Raw genomic sequence first — 23741 nt, 5'->3', positions numbered from 1 at the left:
AAAAAGATTCATTTAATACCTAATTCCAATACTGATGAGCTTCCATGAGGAACTGTTCTCTAAAACTTTGCGTCGACTCCTTCAGACCTTTTCACGTTTAGGACTGTATTATATTGTCAATACCATGTCAAATCCGTTCCTAGCACCATAAGATAGTACCAATACAACGAAAATAACTATCCTTGCTTTCATTTGCTACCGTTAATCACAGGCAGCGCAATCGCGATGCCTAAGTAAAGAATGATGTTGGCAAAATGTATTATTTTTTTTCCTTTAGACCAGGACACTTCGTATCGAAGGAGTTGTCGTAGGAAGTTCGATAAGGGCTCATTCGATTGGAAATTGGAGTGGCTTGTGCCCTTTTTAATATTCAAAGTGATTGGAGGGCAACTAACACCCCTTCCCCGCCCACCATTTCTCCAAACACATCCAATCAAAATTTTGAGATAGCCATTTTGTTCAGCGCGCAGTTGATTTCCAGATAGAAATTATGTTTTTGAGGAGGACACTCCCCCACAGCCCTCAGGGAAAGGGTTGTAAGTTATGCCCTGGGGGCATATAAGTTTTTTTTATATAAAGCATTGTCGTAGAAACTTCAATAGCTTCAAATGAATGTGCATTGTCAGTTTAATATGCATATACTGATATTTAGTAATCAAAATGTTAATATTATTCGATTTATTAAAGTTATAAAGTAAAACAATTTACATTTTTTCAGTAAAGCGCAAATTATGTTCTGGCCAAGGAAATGCATAGGGGGTTCGAGCCCTACTCATGTTAATTTCTGCTCGTTTTGAGTTTGACTCGGTTATGTATTGTAATTTCTGTTCGTTTTGGGTTTCATTTATTTATCGATGCTGATTTGTGGTAGTTTCACGCTTGGTAGATTATTTGATTTATTTTTGCTCATTTTTGGTTTAATGGAGTTCTTTACTTATCTTTGAAAAACTTATTTTGTGGAAAAAGTTTTTAAATTAATATCTTAAAAGGCGCACGTTAGTTTTGGTTCGTTTTTAATCTCTATTCTCATATTTTAAACCCTAGGGAGTTAAGGAGAGTACGCTAAGTAGAAAACCCTCACCTTATTCGCGAATTACTGAAAATTAAATACAAAATAGCACGTAGCTAAATTAGACAGCTGAGTGAAATGATGTAAAAAGATTAAGTATGTTTTGCTGAAAGGCTAATTGCAAAAGGAGTCTTTTTTTTCTCTAAATGAGCTTTCCCTTATTATTAAGCTTTCCCTTATCTGTCAAAAAGAAATTTATAATACCTTGTCAAGTAATTTGATCTTAGATATTTCATAAGTATTAAGCTTAAAATACGAGATATTAGTAACATCTATTACTAATATCTATTAATAATGTCGATATTAGGTAATATACCATTCGATTACAGTTACCTAAGTTAAAAAAGGAAAACAATGCAAATTATATAAGAACTATATGATAAACACAGGAGAACACTAAAAAATTAAAAAGTGCCCCACGGACTGTTAGGTATTACCACCGCCCCTCCCCTCGCATATACTTTTCCAAGTTTCTTCCTACTATTGAAAGCGAGTAAATTTTCAAAAATAGATCATGGTAGTTGTCAACTTTCTTTCAAACAGTTCGTGGTAACGAACTGTAATAAGTAAGGAGCGACCCGGCTCAATGGGAACCGAAACTCTAAAAAACGAAATTTGATACCAATAGATACATCAAAAGAATCAAATTTTAATTCTGATTTCAAATATATAAGTTTCATCAAGTTTAATCTTACCCATCAAAAGTTACGCGCCTGAGAAAATTTGGCTGATTTTCTAAAAAAGGCCCCTTAAAAGTTATAGAACCTTAATGAAAATCACACCATCATATTCAGCGTATCAGAGAACCCTACTGTAGACGTTTCAAGCTCCTATCTACAAAAATGTGGAATTTTCCATTTTTTGCCAGAAGAAAGATCACGGATGCGTCTTTATTTGTTTTTTTTTTGTTTTTTTTTCTTTTCCCCAGGGGTAATCGCAAGGCCGTATCCAGGGGGGGGGTCACCCGGTTTGAACCCCCCCCCCCCCCGAAATTTTTGACCGAGTCGAAAATAAGTCGAAAATTAGTAAAACCTAGGTAAAAATCAGTAAAATTAGTCGAAAACTGAGTCAAAAATTAGTAACCCCCCCCCCCCGAAAAAAAAATCCTGGATCCGCCCTTGGGTAATCGTATTGACCCAGTGGTCCTAGAATATCGTAGGAGGGCTCATTGGAACGGAAATTAACTTGCTCGGGAGAATCTGTCCGTGGAGGATGTTTCTTTGGTGTAAGGGACATTTCTAAGAAGGGGGTGCCGGATTTCCAAGCATTATTTAAAAAACGATCAGAAATTAAATTAAAAAAACAAGTTATTTCAACTGAAAGTAAGAAGCAACATTAGAACTTAAAACGAACGAAAATTATTACGTATATTAGGGGGTTCTCCCCCGAGTCAATACCTCGCTCTTTACGCTACAGTTTTTTTTAGTGCTTTCAAAAGAGCTATCTATTCTATTTAAACGGCCTTTGTGATTCAGGGGCTTGTGAATTAAAAACATTTTTAACTTTTGAATTAAAGACATGGTATTGACTAAGGCGAGAACCCTCTCATATACGTAATTATTTGAAAAAAACTACGTTTTCTAAAGAGTTAAAGAGGCTGAGTTACAAGGTCGAACCTTAAAACGTACAGGGATTAGGAGGCACAGTTGGGGGCTGCCGCCCCCAAACCCCGCTTTCGCAGCCTGTAAATAAATAAAAAAGTTTTTTAAAGTGAAAGTAAGGAGCGACATTAAATCTTAAAACGATCAGAAATTATTCCGTATATGAAAGGGGCTGTGCCCTCCTCAACGACTCGCTCTTTACGCTAAAGTTTTTATTGTTAAAAAAAAGAGTTGTGAGAAAGTCAAACTTTAGCGTAAAGAGCGAGGCGTTGAGGAGGGCACAGCCCCTTTCATATACGGAATAATTTCTGATCGTTTTAAGATTTAATGTCGCTCCTTACTTTCACTTTAAAAAACATTTTTTATTTATTTACAGGCTGCGAAAGCGGGGGTTTGAGGGCGGCAGCCCCAACTGTGCCTCCTAATCCCTGTACGTTTTAAGGTTCGACCTTGTAACTCAGCCTCTTTAACTCTTTAGAAAACGTAGTTTTTTTCAAATAATTTCTGCACGTTTTTGTACAGTTTATTACTTATTATTGCTTGACTAACTGTTACATGATTGTGTATTATTCTTTTCTTTCTCGACAGGGTGTTTTAAGGGTCGACCTTGTAACTCAGCCTCTTTAACTCTTTAGAAAACATAATTTTTTCAAATAATTTAAAAAAGAAACTGAGTTTTTTTTTTTAAATTTAAATTCAGTATATAAAAAATTTGATCTAACGGTGAATCGAACTCGGGTTTTCCACCTGACAGCCAAGAATCTCACCGCTACACTAAAGAGACATAATTCAAATTGTTTTTTAGTAAGGTAATGAATCTTTTTTACGCAAGCAAAACTTGATATTTGGTTTTTGGAAAACAGGGAAGGAGTGATCATATTGAGCGGAAATTTCTAGGATAAGTTTCCAAGCCCCAGGAAAGCCTATCCTCCAAGTTTCAGCCTGATCAGATAACGTTAAAGGGGGGTTGTGGTGGGAAAAATTAACACGGGCTAATATAGGAAAACAAGGTTTTTCGTAAATGTAAATTCGGGGGATAATTTTTTCGGTCTGAAAATATCAAAAGGCCCTAACAGGTCGAATTCTGCTTCGAATGAGTCCTCATTAAACCGTATCAGTTGCCAACTGTGGCCTGTAGGCGTGGATAATAAAAAAAAAAGAAATGATGAATTTTAAGTGGCTATATTTGGTTTTTTGAAAACAGGGAAGGATTAATCGGATTGAGCTGAAATTTTGAGGATAAGCTCCCGGGCCCTAGGAAAGCTTAACCTCTAAATTTCAGCCCAATAGGACAACGTTAAAGGGGAGCTGTGGTGGGAGGGTCCAAACTTCCGGCCCAGTTTACCCCATGAAGATAAAGTCGGAGGAGGATGAAATTTTGCAAGTTTCTTAGTTTGAGCTTGGGCTACAAAATGCAATTACCGCCGTCTCTCTGCGACCTCTAGGACCTGAAATCGCTTAACATTGTGGTGGGTCGCCTCTTTATAGAGGCACAAGTGTGCCTCCTTGATAACATATACGTAATAAAAAAAACAACAAAAAAAAGCGATACGGCTCAGTAGTAATCGAAACTTTTAAAAACAGAATTTTGGTGTCAATAAATGTATTAAAAGAATGGGATTATAATGCTCATTCTAAAGATATGAATTTTGTTAAGTTTAGTATTACTCATCAAAGGATACGCGCCTGAAAAGATGCACCTTATTTTTTAAAGAGGGGGGGAAAAATCCCCTAAAAGTTAAAGAAATTTAGTGAAAATCAAACTACTATATTCAACCTATCAAAAAACCTTATAACATAGGTTTCAAGTTCATATCTGCAAAAGTCTGCAACTTTGTATTTTTTGCCAGAAGAAAAATATACGAATACAGAAGTTCGTTACGTAAGTTAATTTGTAAATTACGTCAGAACCAAATTTAGAGACAGCCATTTAGCAAAAGAAAAGTTAAAATTTTATGCAAATTTTTTTTACTTATTTAATGACGGTGATCCAAAATAAAAGCTGCATTAACTAAAAAACGATCAGAAATTAAATAAAAAAACAAGTTTTTTTAACTGAAAGTACGGTGCGACATTAAAACTTAAAACGAACATAAATTATTCCGTATATGAAAGGGGCTGTCCCCTCCTCAACCCCTCGCTCTCTACGCTAACGTTTGACTCTGTCTCACAACTTTATTTTCCAAAACAATAAAAAACTTTAGCGTAAAGAGCAAGGCGTTGAGGAGGGGACAGCCCCTTTCATATACGGAATAATTTATGTTCGTTTTAAGTTTTAATGTCGCTCCTTACTTTCAGTTTAAAAAACTTGTTTTTTTTAATTTAATTCAAATAAATTACTCTCTTGTTTGAGATATGATGTAAAGCAAGAAGTTGTGGTCAATAAAGAATCAAGCAACATCATCGAATCGGGATGTAGCATAAAATATAAATTATATGTCAATACATAATATATAGATGCTTCTAATAAACAATAATAAATAATATATATATATACATATATATATATATATATATATATATATATATATATATATATATATATATATATATATATATATATATATATATATATATATATATATATATATATATATATATATATATATATATATATATATATGAGTGTGTGTGTGTATATGTATTATTTACAAAATGTTATTTACAATATACTATTATATTAATATATTATTATACTATTATTATATATTATTTACAAAAAAAAAATCTTTACAAAACCCATGAAAAATTTTTCATATTCTTTTTGGTTAATTTACTTGAACAAAATTTTGCAAAACCCGAAAACTTTAATAATAAGAGCAGCAACAGATCCACTTTCCCATTGTTCTTGCATTAGTTATTTCATACAACTCTCACTTTTTTTTAACAACTTTCGATTCATTGGGGCCATAGCAATATTATGGCAGTCAGAGTTAAAAACTGTTTTCCGCTACATTTCAAGTCCTTCCAAATGCTTACCGTGCTCCGCAGCTTCTCCATAAGCTCGCTAAGTTGTGTTTTGAACTTGTTTCCAACACTAATGAAAGTTAGCTTGCCCTTTGGGCCAGTGTCCCCACCATTGCCAAATAGAGAACGAATAAACTTGTTTTCAGATTCAAGAATCAGACCTTCAAGAGACCCATGGAGAGCGTCGTTGTTTTTCTCAATGAATTTTGCCTGCAAGTTGAACAAGTTTGAATAATGTTGGATGATAGAAGAACAAGTTTAAGGAATTGAAAAGAGTTAGTGGCCTTTAATGCGTATATTTGGAAACATATCAAGGGTAAGAGATACAGTACTGTTCTTATAAAAGATGGATTTTAGAATTAGACCTTTGAGAGATCAATACAGATATTAATTACTTTTCTAAATAAATTTCATTTGAAAGCTGAATAGGTTAGAGTACCATGGGAAAGTAGGAGAAAAGTTTGACAAATTAAACCTGCCCTCCGAAACGTATTTCAAAATATATAGATAGAGATAACAGATAAAGAGAGTAAGAGTTAGAGATAAAGAGGCAAAATTAAGAGGTAATGGACAAATTAAATTCTGTACAGCGGATGTATCCTAGGACGGATTTTTGAGAAACCCGTTCTGAATAGTTTTATTTCCTCAACAAATTTTATCTTGAAGTTAAACTATTACGAGTGACACGGGAGTGCTTGCACTGATCTTGAATTTATAGGGGTTTCCTCTAATGTCGTCCTTACCAGGTGGTTAGCACGCCAGACTTGAAACCCTTTGTCGGTGAGGACATGGGTTCGAGTTCTAGTTCGAGCTATCACAAGTTATTTTGAAATATATGAGAGATGAACAATAATATAAGGTAGAATTTACATAAAAGACAAGTCTTAGGACCTTTGAGAGACTCGTGTAAGGTGTCATGGTTTTTCTAAACGGTCTGGAAATTGAACAAGTTCAACTAAGGGTGGAGAGCAAAAAGAAAAGTTGACGGTATTAGAGAGGGTCAACAGCCTTTAAACTGCCATTTTTAAATGTTTCAAAGGCATGAGATACACTATGATGCTGGGATACATGGAATACACGCATGGGATACAGGAGATGGATTCTAGGAGTCAAGCATAGATCCTTTAGAGACCAATGCACGATTTGATCAGATTAAATTTTGTCTCAAAATTTGGGCATCGTGGGAAGACAAAAGTAAAAGCTTAAGAGATTAAAGAAGACTAATGGTTTTTAAAAAACGTAATTTTGAAACACAGAAGGAAAAGAATTAACAGGAAGAAATAATTGTCGTACAAAAATAGATAATTTAATCACTTAATGGCAATGCTGCGTAAGGTTAAACAAAATAAACATACCGAATAAAAATCCACTAAACCAATGATTTCTTTGAAACTCTACAAGATTTTAGTTCATAGAATGTAAAGAAGTATAAAATATATAAAATTTCGAATGTAAGATGACGAAGTTGATGTCTCTCGTCGTGATTAATAAGTTCGAAATTTTTACTTTTTTCTTTTCCTTTTTGTACGTTTCTCTGCCAGGTTTTGAGATACGAAAATTTGTAAAAATTGAAAATCAGATTGTTTAAGTTGCCGCTTTCTCCAAGGGCGTAACCAGGATTTTGTTTTGGGGTGGGTGGAGGGGGGTTTGTACAAAAATTAGACTTTAAAAAACACATCAAAAATTTGTTTGCGTGTATTTTGTTACAGTTTTACCAGTCAGATAAAGAATTTGGGGGGGGGGGTCAAATAACCAAACTCACCTTTAGATACGGCCTTGCTTTCACCTATTATAAAACGAACTAAAAGGATTTAATATGTAATTAGATATAAGTGTTTATTAAATGTAGTTATTATAGGGATTAAATAAACGAAATCGAATGACATATACAAAATATAAATATACAACAACAAATATCTAAATTGAGGAAATTTGAAGCATAAAAAGAAGTTTTAGAACACATAAACGAACAAAAAACTCACTTAATCAGCACCTCAAATTCCATTTCTTTATTAATCAATATAAACATGTTTTCACAAAACCATCAAACTGATAACCCACGGTAAGAATAACTCGTTATGCTCACTGTTTTTCTCATATGTTGCTCCGTTTTCCATACGGTGCTCTGTTGAATATGGTGCACTGTTTTCATATGATGCGCTGTTTCTCATACTGTTTTTCTCATATGTTGCTCCGTTTTCCATATGGAGCTGTGTTACATATGGTGCACTGTTTTCATATGATGCGCTCTTTCTCATACTGTCTTTCTCATATGGTGCTCTGTTTTCCATATGGTGCTCTGTTGCATATGGTGCACTGTTTTCATATGACGCACTCTTTCTCATACTGTTTTTCTCATATGTTGCTCCGTTTTCCATATGGTGCTCTGTTACATATGGTGCACTGTTTTCATATGATGCGCTCTTTCTCATACTGTTTTTCTCATATGGTGCTGTTTTCCATATGGTGCTCTGTCGCATATGGTGCACTGTTTTCATATGACGCGCTCTTTCTCATACTGTTTTTCTCATATGGTGCTCTGTTTTCCATATGCTGCTCTGTTGCATATGGTGCACTGTTTTCATATGATGCGCTGTTTTTCATACTGTCTTTCTCATATGTTGCTCCGTTTTCCATATGGTGCTCTGTTGCATATGGTGCACTGTTTTCATATGATGCGCTGTTTCTCATACTGTTTTTCTCATATGGTGCTCGTTATACTCTGTTTGTCTCATATGGTGGGTTAAGTCGTGTGTTGCGTTTGTAATTTTTGAACGATCCCGTTTTGATACAAAACGGGATTGTTTAAGTCGTGGAACAGACAGAATATAGGAATTGGTCTTATATATTGGAATATGTATCACAGTACATCCGATTTGGGTTTAAAGGTTTATCGCGAGTTAAAGATTTTGACTCCATGATTGTAAGTTATCAAAATTTGAAACATACTTTAATTTCAAAGTCATTTAAATTTCCGAGTAATCAGATCTAGCATGAGCTTTACTGAAAACAGGCAAATTCTTTTGTTTTAAACGGTTTGTTTTAAACAATTCTTTCGTTGTAAACAATTGTTTAACAATTGTTTAAAACAATTTTTGTTTCAAACAAAAAACATTTTTGAACATATTTAAACAATTAAACATGTTTTAAATAATTTAAACAGATTTAAACAATTAAACAATTAGAAAATATTTAAGATTAGGTTACTGTTGAGAGAAAAGGGCTGCTAAGAAAAAAGCCCATAGACCCTTGTTATACTTATTATGAGTTTGTGATACATATCGACCAGTTCTTCCGGGCCAGCTTTTAATAGTTCTGACTGAATACCATCCAGGCCTGTGGCTTTATTTGTTTTTAGAGATTGTGTTGCTGAGAGTACTTCATCTCTTAGTGGAGGAGGGCTTGGGTCAACTGGGTACTGCGGTTTTGGGAAAGATAGTAAGATGTTCGGGTCGGGCGTTATACTGGGGTTAAGTTTTTGACAGAAGTGGTCCTTCTATCGTTCTCTTCTTCCCTCAGAGTCCGTGATTGGGAGCCCGTGTTTATCTAACAGTGTAGAAGCAGCCGAGGACTTCTTTTTGACAGTCATGGACTTTTATGTACATGAAGTGGCTGTTACCTTTTTTAAAGGCTTCTTCACACTTCCGACATTTGCCATTGACGTAGTGTCGTAGAGCTTGTCGGATTTTCTTTTCTACTATGCGTTTCAGTATCTTGTACTCGTCTTTGCTTTGTCGGTCTACCTTGTTAGAATGTGCGCGCTTTTGCTCACATAGATCAATAATTTCGAGGGTGATCCACGATTTATCCGAATGTGTTTGAATTCCCAGAATTTCACTTGCAGCTTCTCTGATGATGAATGCACTTTCGTTGATCAATCGGTCAATTTCTTCTGCTGTTGGAACTTTTATGGGTTGGTTACTCGACAACTTGTTTGAGATTGCTGCTCTATACCAGTTCCTTGTTTCTATGTTTTCAGCAGATCAACACGATATTCTGGTAAGCTTTTCTTAGGCTGTTGGGGCTTACGAAGGCACAAACAAAGCTCGAAAATGATTAGAAAGTGATCGGAGTCGATGTCGCCACCGGCTATGGAAACTAACTTCAGCACTGATGATTCCCATCGCTTGCGGACAAGTATGTAATCAATCATGTTTGCCATGCGGCCGTCAGGGGATCTCCAAGTGGCTTTCCTTCGTTCTCTATGACGGAACACGGTTATCGCTATGAAAAGTTCATTATCCCGACAAAATTCGATGAGCATTTCATCCCTGTGGTTTTTCCGCCCATACCCGAACCTGCCCATGACATCTTCAAGTTCATCATTTGAGTGCCCGACAGTGGCGTTGAAGTCCCCAATCACGAACAGAACATCTTTCTTGGGAATAATGTCAACGGTGTGTTGGAGTTGGCTGTAGAATTCTTCGGCTTCTTGGTCACTCCGGGACGAGTCTGGGGCGTAAACTTGGATTATGGTCATGTTTGCAATGGATTCTTTCAGACGAATGGTGATAATACGTTCAGAGACAGACGTCGGGAGGGTGACGTCGTTTATTATATCTACTCCTGTGGAGGTAAGGTGAGTCTCAGAGAGTCCAACAATGTCCCAGTGTTAACGGTTCATCTCGTTTAGGACAAGTTTAAACTTGTACCACCTTTACTCAACGCAGTATAAGAAATTCAAGAACAGTTAGTGAACTTTTTTAAGTCAATGGACCGGTAACTTGCTTTGACCCGGAAGTGATTATTTTGTTTAGTATAAAAGCAGTTTGTTTTAATTTTGATATGTTAGTAACTCTACTGATGATGTTGACCGACTGTGTCATCGAAATATTTAGAGTCTTTTTCTTATATTTTCATTTCACTGTCTAATAAAAGGACCTATCCCTATTTGGAATTCTTATTGATTTCGTCATAGAAAAGGCAGTGTGGTCATGGAAAATAATAGTAGAGTTACCGTTTGGTAACAGAAAGCAAACGTTTTGGTATGAGTTACCAGAACGGTTAAAGTAAATTAAACGGTTTGAGTTACCAAAACGGTTAAAGTTACCGTTTGGTAACAGACAGCTACCGTTTTGGTAACAGTTACCGTTTGGTAACAGGTACCGTTTAAAATAGAAAATAGGAGTTACCGTTTGGTAACAGACAGCTCCTGCAAAATGTCTGATCATAAATCCTTCATCATCTCTTATCTCTCTGTGGTCCCTCAACTTGGACTTTCGGGGCAGATCAAGTCGAAAATGGCTGGAATGTTGGCCATGAACAACACTCGTGAAGTGATTGTGACTAGGTTTCGGTAGTTTCGATTCTTCATCAAGCAGTGTAAAGATACCAGTGTTCTTGTACTCAATCAAATCTAAAAATTAATATCTGCAATAGTAATTATCATAGAAGGGTTCAGACTACAAGCAATAGGCCTACGGTAAATTTTCTAGTTAATGAAATTTTGAGATAGCTAAGAAATAGGCCTACTTTTAGAATCAAAATTTTATCCTGAGTCCAAATATAACATTCATTTGCGTAACGACTTACTTTATCCCCCCCCCCTCTCCCAATAAAAGATAAAACACATAACCACTAGGGAGGTGGTGGGTTAAAGCTGGGGCGCCATTTAGGGGGGGGGGCCGGGGGGCCATGCCCCCCCCCTAGACTTTGAAAATTAACTTCTTATTTATATTTCACAGCTAATTTCTATTTTAGCTATGGGCTATATTAAACCAGCAACTGGTCCAATAAATACGACCATCAAACTGGTGCCCTAATTATATAACCTTGTTTTGAAATGTCTAAGAGCGAGTGCGTCTACACTATTTTATTTCTGAGTAGGGTTCATTCAAAACTAAGCTTCATGTGGTTAGTACCCGTTTCGTTATTGTTCTTGTGAAGAATTCGTTGTAAACTATGAGTTTTGTATATTCCCTTTTTTAGTAGCTGGGAAAGGAAATGTGTTCTTGGGTTTCAATGGTGTTTTAGTCAGCAGGTCCTTGACGTTGCTAAATAGTTTATGTGATGACTAGTCCCAGTGGAGTATATGGGACTGTCGTGAACAGGAAATGTAAGTGTTTGGTTTATGGGGTTTCTAAGCGGGGTAGTTTCACCGTGGAGTATGGGAGTGATTTTCTAAGTGAGTTTCTACGTGTTTCTTCAGTTCTTCTCTTGCCGTGTCTGAGTGAAGTCCTTGTCTACACCTCGTTTAAATATGAGTAAAAAGCGACAACAAACTTTGGATTTTTTTTCGGTGAAAATGCGGAAGAAAAATGAAGAAACTTTAGTGCAAGAAACTGGCAATAGTGTCAGCGATAAATTCCCCCACCTGTGACAGAATTTCGGAAACAAGCGGAACAATAAATGGCTCAGATCAACATGAAAGTTCGGTCTGCATCGCTGAACCCCTTGCAGGTTCCAGTAGCAGTCAAGAAACTCCCTCAGATATCTCTAGGACTCGTCACGACAAACCAGCTCAAGCTATTCTTGAGAGATATCTGGCTTCCAATTCTAACAGAAGGAAATTCAGTGAACAGTATTATAAGACTTATTAATGGATTGAATGCTAAAAAAACTGTAAGTCCTTGTTTTGTTTTGCTTGCCGCCATTTTTCTATGGGGACTCTAAGAGCTGGAGAAACTGCTGGAAAAAGGGTTTTCATTGAGTCAGGATTTTGCAAGTGGAAAGACAGTTCTGTCTATTAAAGCAACATGATGGTTCTGAAAGACATAGGCATTGTATGTCAGCATGGACGGAATTTAAGATAGTGAGTACTGATACTTGGAAATCTGTAGCGAATGCCTTAATTCAATCCAGATCTCAAGAGGTTCAGGAAAATAGAGATCATGTGAAGTACATTTTCCGCGCTATTTGCTTTCTTGGCCGCCAGGGTCTTGCTTTGAGGGATCATGACGAATCAGAAACATCTGCAAACCGGGATAATTTGGTTGAATTGATGGAGGAAATGTCTAAAGACGACGAAAAGCTGAAGGCCAAGTTACAGCGCCGATATGGTCACTATTGCAGTCATCAGTACCAAAATGACACAGTTACACTGATAGGAAATGCCTTGCGCCAAGATATTATTTCAGAAGTAAAATCAGCTAATTACTTTGCTATTCTTGTCGACGAGACAAAAGACGTTTCTAGAAAAGAACAATTAGCGATCCTACTCAGGTAGATATCAAATGGAAAAGTAGGGGAGCGACCAATCGGCTGCTATCACATGCACAAATTAAACGCCGAGAGCTTATCCACCTCGATTTGTGAAACTATAGAAAAGCTTGGTGTAGATTCGATGCTGTGTATTGCCCAATGTTATGATGGCACATCCGTTATGAGTGGGGAATTTAACGGAGTTCAAGCAAAGTCTAGGGAGAAGGTGCCTCATGCAGTTTATGTACACTGTCACGCCCACAGATTAAACTTGGTTTTGACTGACTGCCTAAAAAATATCGGCGAACTTTCTGAATTTTTCTCTGTGGTGAAAAGACTTTACGCATTTATATCATGCAGCAATACTCGTCACGAGCTATTTGTGGAATCCCAGCGTATTAGCGGGCAAAAAGTCTTGGAGCTACAGAGGACCGTCCAGACACGCTGGTTTTACGCAGTCTGACCTATTTTGAGGGTGAAGGTCAGATTTCATTTTATGGTTGCTGTGCTTGCCGCAGTCTCTGATAGGTCCAACGGCAAGGCAGTGCGTGAAGCAAAAGGAATACTGGACAAAAGAAACCCTGCATCTTTTGTTTCAACTTTACACATAATAGAAAAAGTATTAGTCATTGTAAATTGTTTATCAGAGCAACTTCAATGTGGAAGTTTTTTGATTTATAAGGCACTTGCACTGATTTCTGGAACATATGAGACACTCCAAAAGCTGAGAAATGAAAACGAATGGAACAACTTGAGCAAAAACATATCTGAATTCTTGGCTTTAAACGATATCCAGGAATCGAAATCTCCACAATCTAAAACCAGTGCTCTAAGAAAGGGAAGTCAAGCCATTTCCATTCGTCTCAAAGACTTTCTTTCAAACTCAACAACCGGTAAACGCAATATCAGTCAGCCAGTTGAATCAGACTGCGGTAAACTTCTGTACTTTGAGGTAATAGACCGTTTCACGAGTGAGATGGACCAACGTTTCATGCAAAATATGCCTCTACTCGAAGTTTTATCTGCCTTCGACCCTTCAAGTTCCAATTTTCTCGAACTTTCGAAAGTGGAAAGAGTTATGTGTTATGGAACATTCTGGAACATATGGCATGGTCATCGACACCGAGAATCAAGAGATTCTCGGTGTCGATGACCATGCCATAGAATCCCAGCTTTCTCTTGCACAGCTGCATCTGTCAAAAAGTGATGTTTCAAAAATAAATCTTCTTCGAGCTATTGAAATCTTATTCGACCTCCCAGTTGCCTATTCTGCAGTGCTAAAACTGATGAAGCTAGTTGTTACTTTGCCTGTGACCACTGCCAGTAATGAACGATTCTTCTCGGCATTAGGGCGTGTGAAAGACTATCTGCGATCGACGATGGGAAACGACAGACTCAGTGATCTCATGATAATGGCCGTTGAAAAAGAAGAGGTAAAAAAACTGGATTTGGATAGATTAGTCGACGATTTTTCCAAGAAGCGACCTCGCCGCTACCCACTGTTTTTTGTATGTTTTATAAATGTTTTTCCTTTTTTTGCAACTTAATTAAAAAAAATCGAAAAAAAAATCCTTGCCCCCCCCCCCCTACATTTTCGTGAATTGGCGCCACTGGGTTAAAGTAAATTTGTGACAAAACAAATGTTATATTTGGATTCAGGATTAAATTCTGGTTCAAAAGTTATGTCTATTTTTTGGCTATCTCAGTAAATTGAGGTTAAACCTTATCTATCTCAAAGAATATAAAAAATAACAAACATAAATTAACATATGACGATTATGAGGTGGTGGGGGAGGGGTAACTTAAATTTGCAACGAATATTTAGATTCAGAATAAATTTCTGATTCAAAGGTATGTCGATTTCCATCTCAATATTTCATTAATTGGAAAATTTACAAGCTATACTGCTATACGAAGAAACAGTGTTAAAAATAATCACGTATAATACATCTGTTATTAAGATGAAACATTTATGATTAAAAGAGCGGCGGAAAAATTCTAGAATCTTCAGTAGTTTCGGACAGGGCTGCCACTGGCCCGAAAAAAGTCAATTGGCAAATCGTCCAAAAGGCACTAGTCTCAGGAAAGATTTTAAAATGTTTACTTTTGGTCTGGACAAGCAACAGCATTGACTTAAATTAGCAATTTCAACAGGTGTGAGTATTCTTGTAGCTAACTGGAATAACGAAAACTAAAATAACTAAATGACAGGTGACGTAAAACGTAACTTCTTTTACTTTTGAGCCTGAGGACTCTGCTAAAAAAATTTCAAATTTAAGAATTCTATCTCGATGGGATAAGCACATCAAATTGATTAGCGTACGTACGATATTAATATTGCTGCGATTTAGGTAGGAAGGTTTGCAGTAAGTTTGGGATAGAATCAAGAGTTATTTAGGATGTGTCTTATCCCTGTATAAAGGGATTATTTTTGTGGAATTCGTCATACTAAGCACGCCAAAGGCTACAGGAGAACATGGTATTAAAAGGGAAGGTAAAGCTGTCCTAATTATACACAAATTTTGAGTGTCTCCAGTTAGAACGATAGTAAAATGAATAATATTTTAGAGCTTGGGAGTTTGGGGTGCAAAAAGAGGCTTGAAAATTTATGTTAAGAAGACTAAGTCGCTTGGACCAGGAATAAATGATGGTCAAAAAGGAATATTACGTAACGTGAAAATCCTTCAAGCGGATAGCGTTACTTACCTGGGTAGTAACATTAGTAAGATGGCGGATGCATTGATGATGTAAAAAGTAGAACAGCCAAGGCAGAGGTTCTCTTTTGTAGTTGAAAAACTTTGGAAGAATGCCAAAACAATTCTGCAAACTAGAATATTGGAAGCGACAAGCACTGCTCTGAAACGTGGGCCCTTTGAGGAGCTGAGGAAGATTTATTAAATTTTATCCAGAGGAAATATCGAAGAATAGCCTACTTTTTGGTAGTCATTTGAATGAAAGTTCGTACAATTGGCTGGGCGAAAAATTTGGTCCATACCACTTTATACGGCTATAACGAAAGAAAATACAAGATGGCTAGGCCACGTTTTGCGGAAGAAGAATGACCATCCATCATTTTGACCATCCAAAGAACGAAATGCGGGTTCACAAGATTCACAAGAAACGATTTGAAGGAAAACGAACAATGTAAGTGGTGGCAAAGAGTGAACCATTGAACAGACTGGAGAAGAGAAGAAGCGTACACAGCTGTTGTGGGATCAGGTGGCTCAGTGTTCTAGTGAGTTGTTATTGGTAGTAACAGTAAACACTATCATAAATCACTATTCAATCTATGAAAGTCTTGCACAAAATCAGGAGCTTTTGGATACCATATATCATTCTGACACATCTGTTAGGTAAGTTATCTGTTAGGTAAGTTAGGTAAGTAAGTATTATGTTAGACTAGTCATCAAATTTGTTTAGTTTTTAATTTAGCCATGTAAATTGCAAATAAAAACAAGCTCACTACTGCGATACTATGAAATTTCAGCAGCCCAAATTAGTTGATTCACAGGGTAAATCAGTGGTTCCTAACCAATTTTGGGCTATGCCCCAATTAGACATTTCTAAAATCCTGATGCCCCCCCCCCCCTCGTGACATTTAAATTTTAATATTCAAAATTTTATATGATTTACCTGAAGGAACCTTAAAAGGCCATTAACTTGGTATCTTCTTCGGGGTCGTCCTCTAGGCATATTTTATGCTAATGAAAAAATTGTGAGAATACAGCATCTTTTACACAATTATTAAAGGGTTTCAGGCTATTTGTTTGATTTCTATGGGCCATGTTTGTCTTTTACTAGGTTATAGCTATCGGTGCAACCACGATGTGTAATTGCAATACTATCATGTATCTTTTTTGCTCTTTAAATGTATTTGAATGTGACGTCATTCACATGAAAAATGTTTTTTTTTCAAAATTAAGGCTTTAAAGTATTGGCAGCCAATGGTTGCACGTCCTTCCCATGAACCACCAATATATTACCATGCCTAACCAGTGGGGCCTGCGCCCCACGTTGGGAATCACGTGGGTAAATGATTAGAGATGAATGTATCTCTATTTGGTGCCTGGTATGTGCGTAAGTATTTGTTACATAGATGGGTACATTTTAAAGGAGAACTGGGGCTATTATTGTAAACAACACAAGAAAGAAAAAAATAAAGTCATGTAGAACATACAACCAGTTCTAAACACCTGCTCAGAACTCCAAGGTGGAGAGAAGTTTTATTTTTCAGTTTTAAATTCTCCTGTAGTATTTAGGTTTCATTATATCCCCATAAAAAATTAAATAAAAAATTGGCCATGCCTCCACCTTCGCTTGATGACGTTAACATTTCCTGGTGACTTAACAAAAAAACGTTAACAATGTTCTGTTAGAACGTTAACAACCTGTTAACAACGTAAATTTTTAACGTCGGTTATTTTTTCCTGCCATTCTAATAACAACCTTTGCAACTTAAAATTAAGGCAACAGATAATTTTTCAATTTTTTGACCTTAGTAATACTGTGTTTTTTACTTAGTATTATTGGGCTATTATTTAGTACCTATAATATATTAAGTTCCTCAGTTTCGAACGTCTTTTTGCTTTCCTCCCTGCCCTTTACCTTTCTACTCTTCTTGCTTTTTACTTTCGTTTCCATTTATCTCTTTACGTCTAGAGTAGGGTAAACAAGCATTTTTCACACAAACTTTCTTCTAAAGAAAGCCAAGTGAATTTAATTCTCAGGAAAAAGCTCAAATATCAATTTTTGAAAAATTCTGGAAATTTCGTTCACAAAGCTCAATTAATTTCTTTAAGATAGTAAATAAATTCTGTCCGGAGAAAAACTGTTTACCCTAGCTACGAACCTTTAGGAACATTTTAATATAAAAATTCTATCAAAGAAAGGGAGAAAAGTTTGGAAACTCACCTATGCAGTCTTGATTATCAACATAAGGAATTTTAGAGACTCCAAGACCTTCTTTTTCATAGAGATGTTGTTCTTCTCGAAGAAGTCTTTCATTAAAGAACTGCTGCAGCTTTTCGTTACAATAATTGATACAGAACTGCTCAAAGCTATTCACAGTAAAGTATTCTAAAAAAAAGAAGAAAATTTAGTGCCGAAGAATTCGAAAATTAGGGGGAATAGCCAAGGAAGTCTAAAAAGACTTTTTTTTTTTTTGTTTTTTTTAATATCTTTAACATTTTTTTCAGCTTCTTGACCCATCCTCCTTAGCTCCATGGTGTAGCTGATGTTTTGTACAAAATATAACTTTAATTTTACTTATAATTTGCGTTCACCATATTTTTGTGTTTTTTTTTCTCTTCCATAGATTAAAATTATGCAGACTGTACACATTTCCTAAAGCTGCTGTTGAGACTCAAGACGCACAATCAAATTGACTTTGATCTTGACCTCTTCGTCAAAGTCATTTCTATTGGCGTAATCTACTTTAGTACATCTTATTCGGTCTCAAGCAAATAAGAATTTCCGTTTTTTTAAACTTATATTTCCTTCATTCCGATCCAGAAATAGTTGTGATGTGTGGAATTTATATCAATATTGTTCCAATTTCATCTTGAAATCTAGATAAAAAAAAACGTCCAAGCACAAACAGAAGTTCGTTGATAGTAGTCCAAAAAATAAAAATGTGTTCTTTAATTTTTGCCGCCCTATAAAACACAAGGGCAGACCTAGAGAAACATATTTGGGGAGGGGGCAATGTGACAAGGGCATCAATAGTCAAAATTATAGGGGAGGCTATGTGACAAGGGTGCCAATAATTGACCAATTTGACAAATTTACTCTTAAAAATGAGTGTAAAATAGAACAAAAACAAGGAATGAGGGCGTCAGAAAAACCTTGGAGTGCGAGGGGGGTCCCCAGCCCCCTGGATCTGATAGTGATAAAATATACATATGTAACATACCACCATTAAATAAACACAGCCAGAATAAATATACTTCATCGACACAAGTGCAAAACCCTTCGCTTTTTCCAAGATCTTGAAATTTCAGTTTTAAGCTTGGGACCTTGAGAAGATAATATGTATTAAACGCAACCGTAAATTATAGTAATAGCCCTAATTAAATTAAGGCCATAATCAAGGCCGTTCCCAGAGGGGGAGGGGTTGAACCCCTCCCGAAATGTTTTTTTTTACTCGTAAAAATGTAACAAAATAGATATAAACAAATTTGGTATGCGTTTTTTGTGTTTTTTTGTGTAAAATCTCCCCCCCCCTAAAAAAATCTTTGAGTAAAACCCCCTCCGAAAAATAATCCTGGGTACGGCCTTGGCCCTAATTATATTAAAGATAGTCCTAGAAAGCACAAGAAAGACAAGTCTGATTTTTGCAAGGATGCATTTAAAAATTAGAATTTGTAGAAACACGCTTAAAAAAGAATAGGCCTGCTTAAATCTTTGACCCTTATATCTTAAATCTTAGACAAACAACTTTGACCTCTAGATAACAATTAATTTTTATTAGACGCCAAACTTAAATCCCACGAGGTCCTTTTCAAAAACAAAACTTAATTAGGGCCACACTTAATTTTGTCAAGCCCATTCTTTGTACTCGAGCATGCATACGAGCATGAAAAATACCTATGCTTCTGACGTTAGTAATAATAATAAAAAAAAAAACAGGAATATATACAAGTATTTTAATTCACTCTTTTCGGCTTTTTCAATCATCCTTAATTGATGTGGAAAATGAATGTCTCATATCCCCTTTCCAAATACTGATATTATTTGTAGGTTATAATTTTGTAAACTTTGTTTTGTCCTGAGAACGAAAACATTACCTGATGAGAATACTTATCCTTCAGTTACATAAGTTACGGGTTTAAGACTTGTGAAGTACTGGCAAGCATTCTAATATTAGCAAATTAGTTGTTTCATCATAGTACTCGGCGATAACTGATATCCAAATAAATATATATAGAAATTAATGATTAAACTAGCAAATAGAGGGTCGGTGCCTTTTCTTTCCTTTTTTTCAGAAAAATAAACAGAATAAATAGCCCTTCTTTAACACAATTTTTTTTTCCTTTTGTTTGGAAACAAAATGTTGGTCATTTTCTTTCACTTGTTTTCCTTCACCTGTTTTCCTAAAAAAAAAATTTTCACGTTACAAGTGATATCCAAGTATTTTCTAGTGATTTTCATTCTAACTTAAGATTTATTTTATCTAGCACGTATTGGAAGAGAATAACGACGGCTTCAAGAGTAAGGAGGGCGATAGACACATTAGCTCTATGGATGATGTCTTTAACGTGGATATCCCACTTTAAATTTGAAGGAATTGTGACGCCAAGTAGTTTAAATGAGGACACAGAAATTTCAGGAGGGATAGGGTTAAGAAAATAGGGTGAGGATTTGAGGAAACAAATGGGCATTATCATGGACTTAGAGGCGTTTACTGTCATGTCTAAGTCTAAGGCCTCGTCTCCAATGTCCTTGAGGATACTCATAGGGTCGCTTATTAAATTTCTGAAGCAAGTTTCAACAACCTTTAGGTCATCAACAAATTTACATTGGTCAGGAAATTCCTTTGCGAGGCTGTTGATCATAACTGAAAAAAGGAGGGGACCTAGGAGAGTACCTTGGGGTATGCCATTGTGGACAGGGAGAGGATTTGAATAATAGTTTTTGTATTTGACAACTTGCGATCTATTTCTTAAGAAGGAGGCAACTAATTTCACCAGCAAGGGATCAATATTGAACTCGTTGACAAGTTTTTCAATTAAAATATTGTGGTTAACAAGGTCGAATGCTTTCTGAAGGTCGATGGAAATTAAATTTAGCCAGGAATTAGGCTTTTCAAGGATTTTCTCGATGTGATCAATAAGAGAAACGAGGTAATGGGAAGTAGAGCTGGATTTTAGGTTCCCAAATTGTTTCAAGTCAGTAAGAGGTAGGATTTGTTCCTTTAGCCAATCTGCAAGTAATCCTTCATAAAGTTTCGAGAAAATAGAAGTAAGAGTAATAGGCCGGACGCCTTCAAAACCAGGCTTTCTGTTTTTCTTTTTCAAAGGGGTTATGAAACCCTGTTTCCAAATTATAGGAATTTGCCCAGACTCGGTAATCTTGTTAAACAGCAAAGACAAGGGCTTAGACAAGAAATCACCGAAGGCACTGATAAGAGGAAAGGGGATATCCAAAGGACAAATACTTGTCTTTCTTAGTTTTTGAATTCTTCTTTCTATCTCAGACGGAGAAACAGAGTGTAAAGAAGGGGAAAGAGCTCCTGGTGGTAATTGGTCAGACAATGATGGAAGGCTCTGGGCAATGAAAGCAAGGAATTTATTGAGATTATTGGCAGTAATATTAGGGGACTCGGGTAGATTGAAGTTAAGCTGTTCAAGCCTCCTGCCACACAGCTTTTTAACCTCAGAATACCAGTTTTTTGGTTTATTAGTAAACAATACTTCGACCTTATTTTTGTAGTACGATCGTGCCAATTTGCGAATTTCTCTTTTAATTGATTTTCTTAGTTTATTGGCTTCATCTGGTTTACCATTTTTGAAAAGCTTCAATTTTGTTCTAATTAATGTTTTTTATAGTTTGGTTAATAAAGGGTTTGTCACTGAGCAATTTTTAAATTTTTTTTTCCGGAAAGCAAATTTGATATTTGTCAATTAGCTTTTTGTGGAACAAAGCCATTTTCTCATCAATATTTTTTTAACTATAAACATCGGACCAATCTTCAGTATTCAGCCACATACCAAAAGAAAGAAGACCAGAATTTTGAAGAGGGCGATAACTGCCATAAGTTATTGAGAAAGAATGATTAACATTTGAGGAGGGGGATAAAAGAATCGAAAGATGATAACTCCCACCTAATGGAGGCAGAGCTGAGGGAGGGTTGTAAAAATAATACATATTAGTTAAAATAACATCAAGAGAGGTATTTCCCCGAGTCGTTGGTATTTTAAAAAACTTCTTAAAATTAATTTTGGCGCAAAAATAAAACAATTTAATGTAGTTTTCATCGCCAACTAAAAAGAGACCAGCATTGGGGTATTTAGAAATAACAAAATCAGCACTTGTCTGCAATTGCTGGATGAATTTACGTTTTGACTCGATATTTTGATTTGGAGAGTAACAGAAAACGGCTATTTCAATAATATTAAATGGACGAGGGAGAACTTTCGGTCTAATACTTAGCCAGAGGATTTCATCGTACTCGGATAAACTAGGGACTCGAATAACCTTTGGGTAAAGGTTACTCTTAGTAAAGAACAAAACACAGCCACCTTTTTTTCCAAGTGGGTGGTCTAAAGGAAGGAGTTTAATAAACTCTGAATAATTTGTCAGGCGCAGAGACCATGCGTCGTGGGACTGTACTTCCGTAATAGCTATAATATCGATTAGATTTGATTCTGAAAGCACCTCGAGTTCGGTAAGCTTTTCAAAATTAAGACTTTCAGCATTAATAACTAAAAGTTTAGGAAAAACAAACCGATTGGAGAATTTCGACAGGGATACTTGGTGTGTTTGAAAATTTCCTGGGTGGGGTTTCAATTTAATATTATGATGCTGCGGAGAAGTAGGGTAAGAGAAGGATTTACCTTGGGGATTTGGAGATGGAGGGAAGGGCGAGGATACAGCCGAAGCATGATGAGTAAGGTGCGACTTGTTTTCAGTTGTCGGGAAGTGCGAACAATGAGGATTTAATACAAGACAATTATTAAATGCAAAAGGTCTCAGACCTGAGTCACCCTGGTAGGGTGGGCACGAAAGAAATAAGAAATCCCCAGTTAGAAATAAGATTGTCAAAATACTCCATTGTAGTTTTCTTTAGGTAGTTTTTGCGATTTTTGTTTTGATTCCTATTTTTTTTTTTTTTTAACTAATCAGCTTCAGGAAAGTATCTAAATCCATAGTTAAACTCGGCTTAACTCGCGTGAGTGCAATACTGGCCTAAGAGGTAGCGCTAACGCAATGCGAAGGCCCATTGGGCATTCTTTTTGGCTAAAAATAAGAACATATGTTTACTGTAGAGAATTGTTTGCACGATAATTGTATCTCACCAAACCTCACAATGTAATTTTTTTTATTTATTTTTTTTTTGCTAACAATCAGAACCTTAAGGACCTACTTTTACTCCAAAATATTTTTTTCCGGACTGAAGCTTACCAAACCCCGCAGCATCAGTCTTTTTTTTTGCCAGAAAATACAATATTCTTAACCTATTTTTAATATAAAAATTATTATCTATGTAATAGTTGACTCACCAAACCCTGCAATATCAAGAACACCAATATAGTAGCTGGATGATTGGAATGGAATGGACTTGTTGATACGATTTACTATGTAGTCAAACAGCCTGGAGTATATAGCCTTAGCCAAAGCATCACGTGCGTTACTTGCTTCATAAACTTTCAGCGGTACCCTAAAAATAAATTCAGATTTCTTAAATAAACAAAAATTCAGAAATTTTTTTCCAGTAATTTTAGAAAATTCAGGAATTCTTTTCTGGAGAAAAGATTGAACTTTTAATAAAAAGATATTGTAAAGCAAATATTCTTCAGGTTCTCAAAGGGATCATTTAGGCCATTCTAAAAGAGGGAATAGCCCTATCCTTCCTATCTGTATGCAGTAAAACAAAATGATTTTTCGAAAAAAATAAAGACTCAACATTTTGAATGACACAAACTGTAAAACATTCAATATCTGGAGTTTATACAGAAAAATCAATGGATTTTTTTGAGAATTTTCTTTGTAACAAAGAATATTAGCCAAGAGATTAGAGTAAAAGTGAGAAGCATAAATCATCATCAGAATAGCTTTTTTTAGTTTTAAAATATAAAATGGTTCCTCTGTTTCTATAAACCTCTTTAGCACAATTTTGCCCCAACTTTTCGCCACTTCAAAAGGAATTTTAGAATTTGTGATTTCACCTTTGACTTTAGGAAACTTTCTTTTTGATACAACTATCTTTTTCATATCTATTTCCTCTTGCTTTTTTCTTTGATTTT

At 35.8% G+C, this 23741-nt stretch overlaps 1 protein-coding gene across 3 annotated transcripts in view; it reads right to left on the bottom strand.

Moving 5' to 3' along the window:
* The window catches only part of jar (Myosin heavy chain 95F jaguar), a 165268-nt gene that overhangs the window by 52595 nt on the left and 88932 nt on the right, over positions 1-23741 (bottom strand). For all 3 annotated transcript variants that reach the window (XM_089098663.1, XM_089098655.1, XM_089098671.1), the window contains exons 10-13: positions 22998-23155; positions 17689-17853; positions 10770-10993; positions 5650-5847 (exon numbers count right to left, since the gene is read on the bottom strand). In XM_089098663.1, the coding sequence (XP_088954789.1) occupies positions 5650-5847; positions 10770-10993; positions 17689-17853; positions 22998-23155 (745 nt within the window). The remainder of the gene's footprint in view (positions 1-5649; positions 5848-10769; positions 10994-17688; positions 17854-22997; positions 23156-23741) is intronic.

This window comes from Artemia sp. Qi Xiang Cuo, chromosome 2 (assembly GCF_049724085.1).
Source record: "Artemia sp. Qi Xiang Cuo chromosome 2, ASM4972408v1, whole genome shotgun sequence".
Lineage (NCBI taxonomy): Eukaryota > Metazoa > Arthropoda > Branchiopoda > Anostraca > Artemiidae > Artemia > Artemia sp. Qi Xiang Cuo.
Note: the sequence above shows the minus strand (reverse complement) of the source record. Positions and strands in the feature narration are given on the sequence as shown.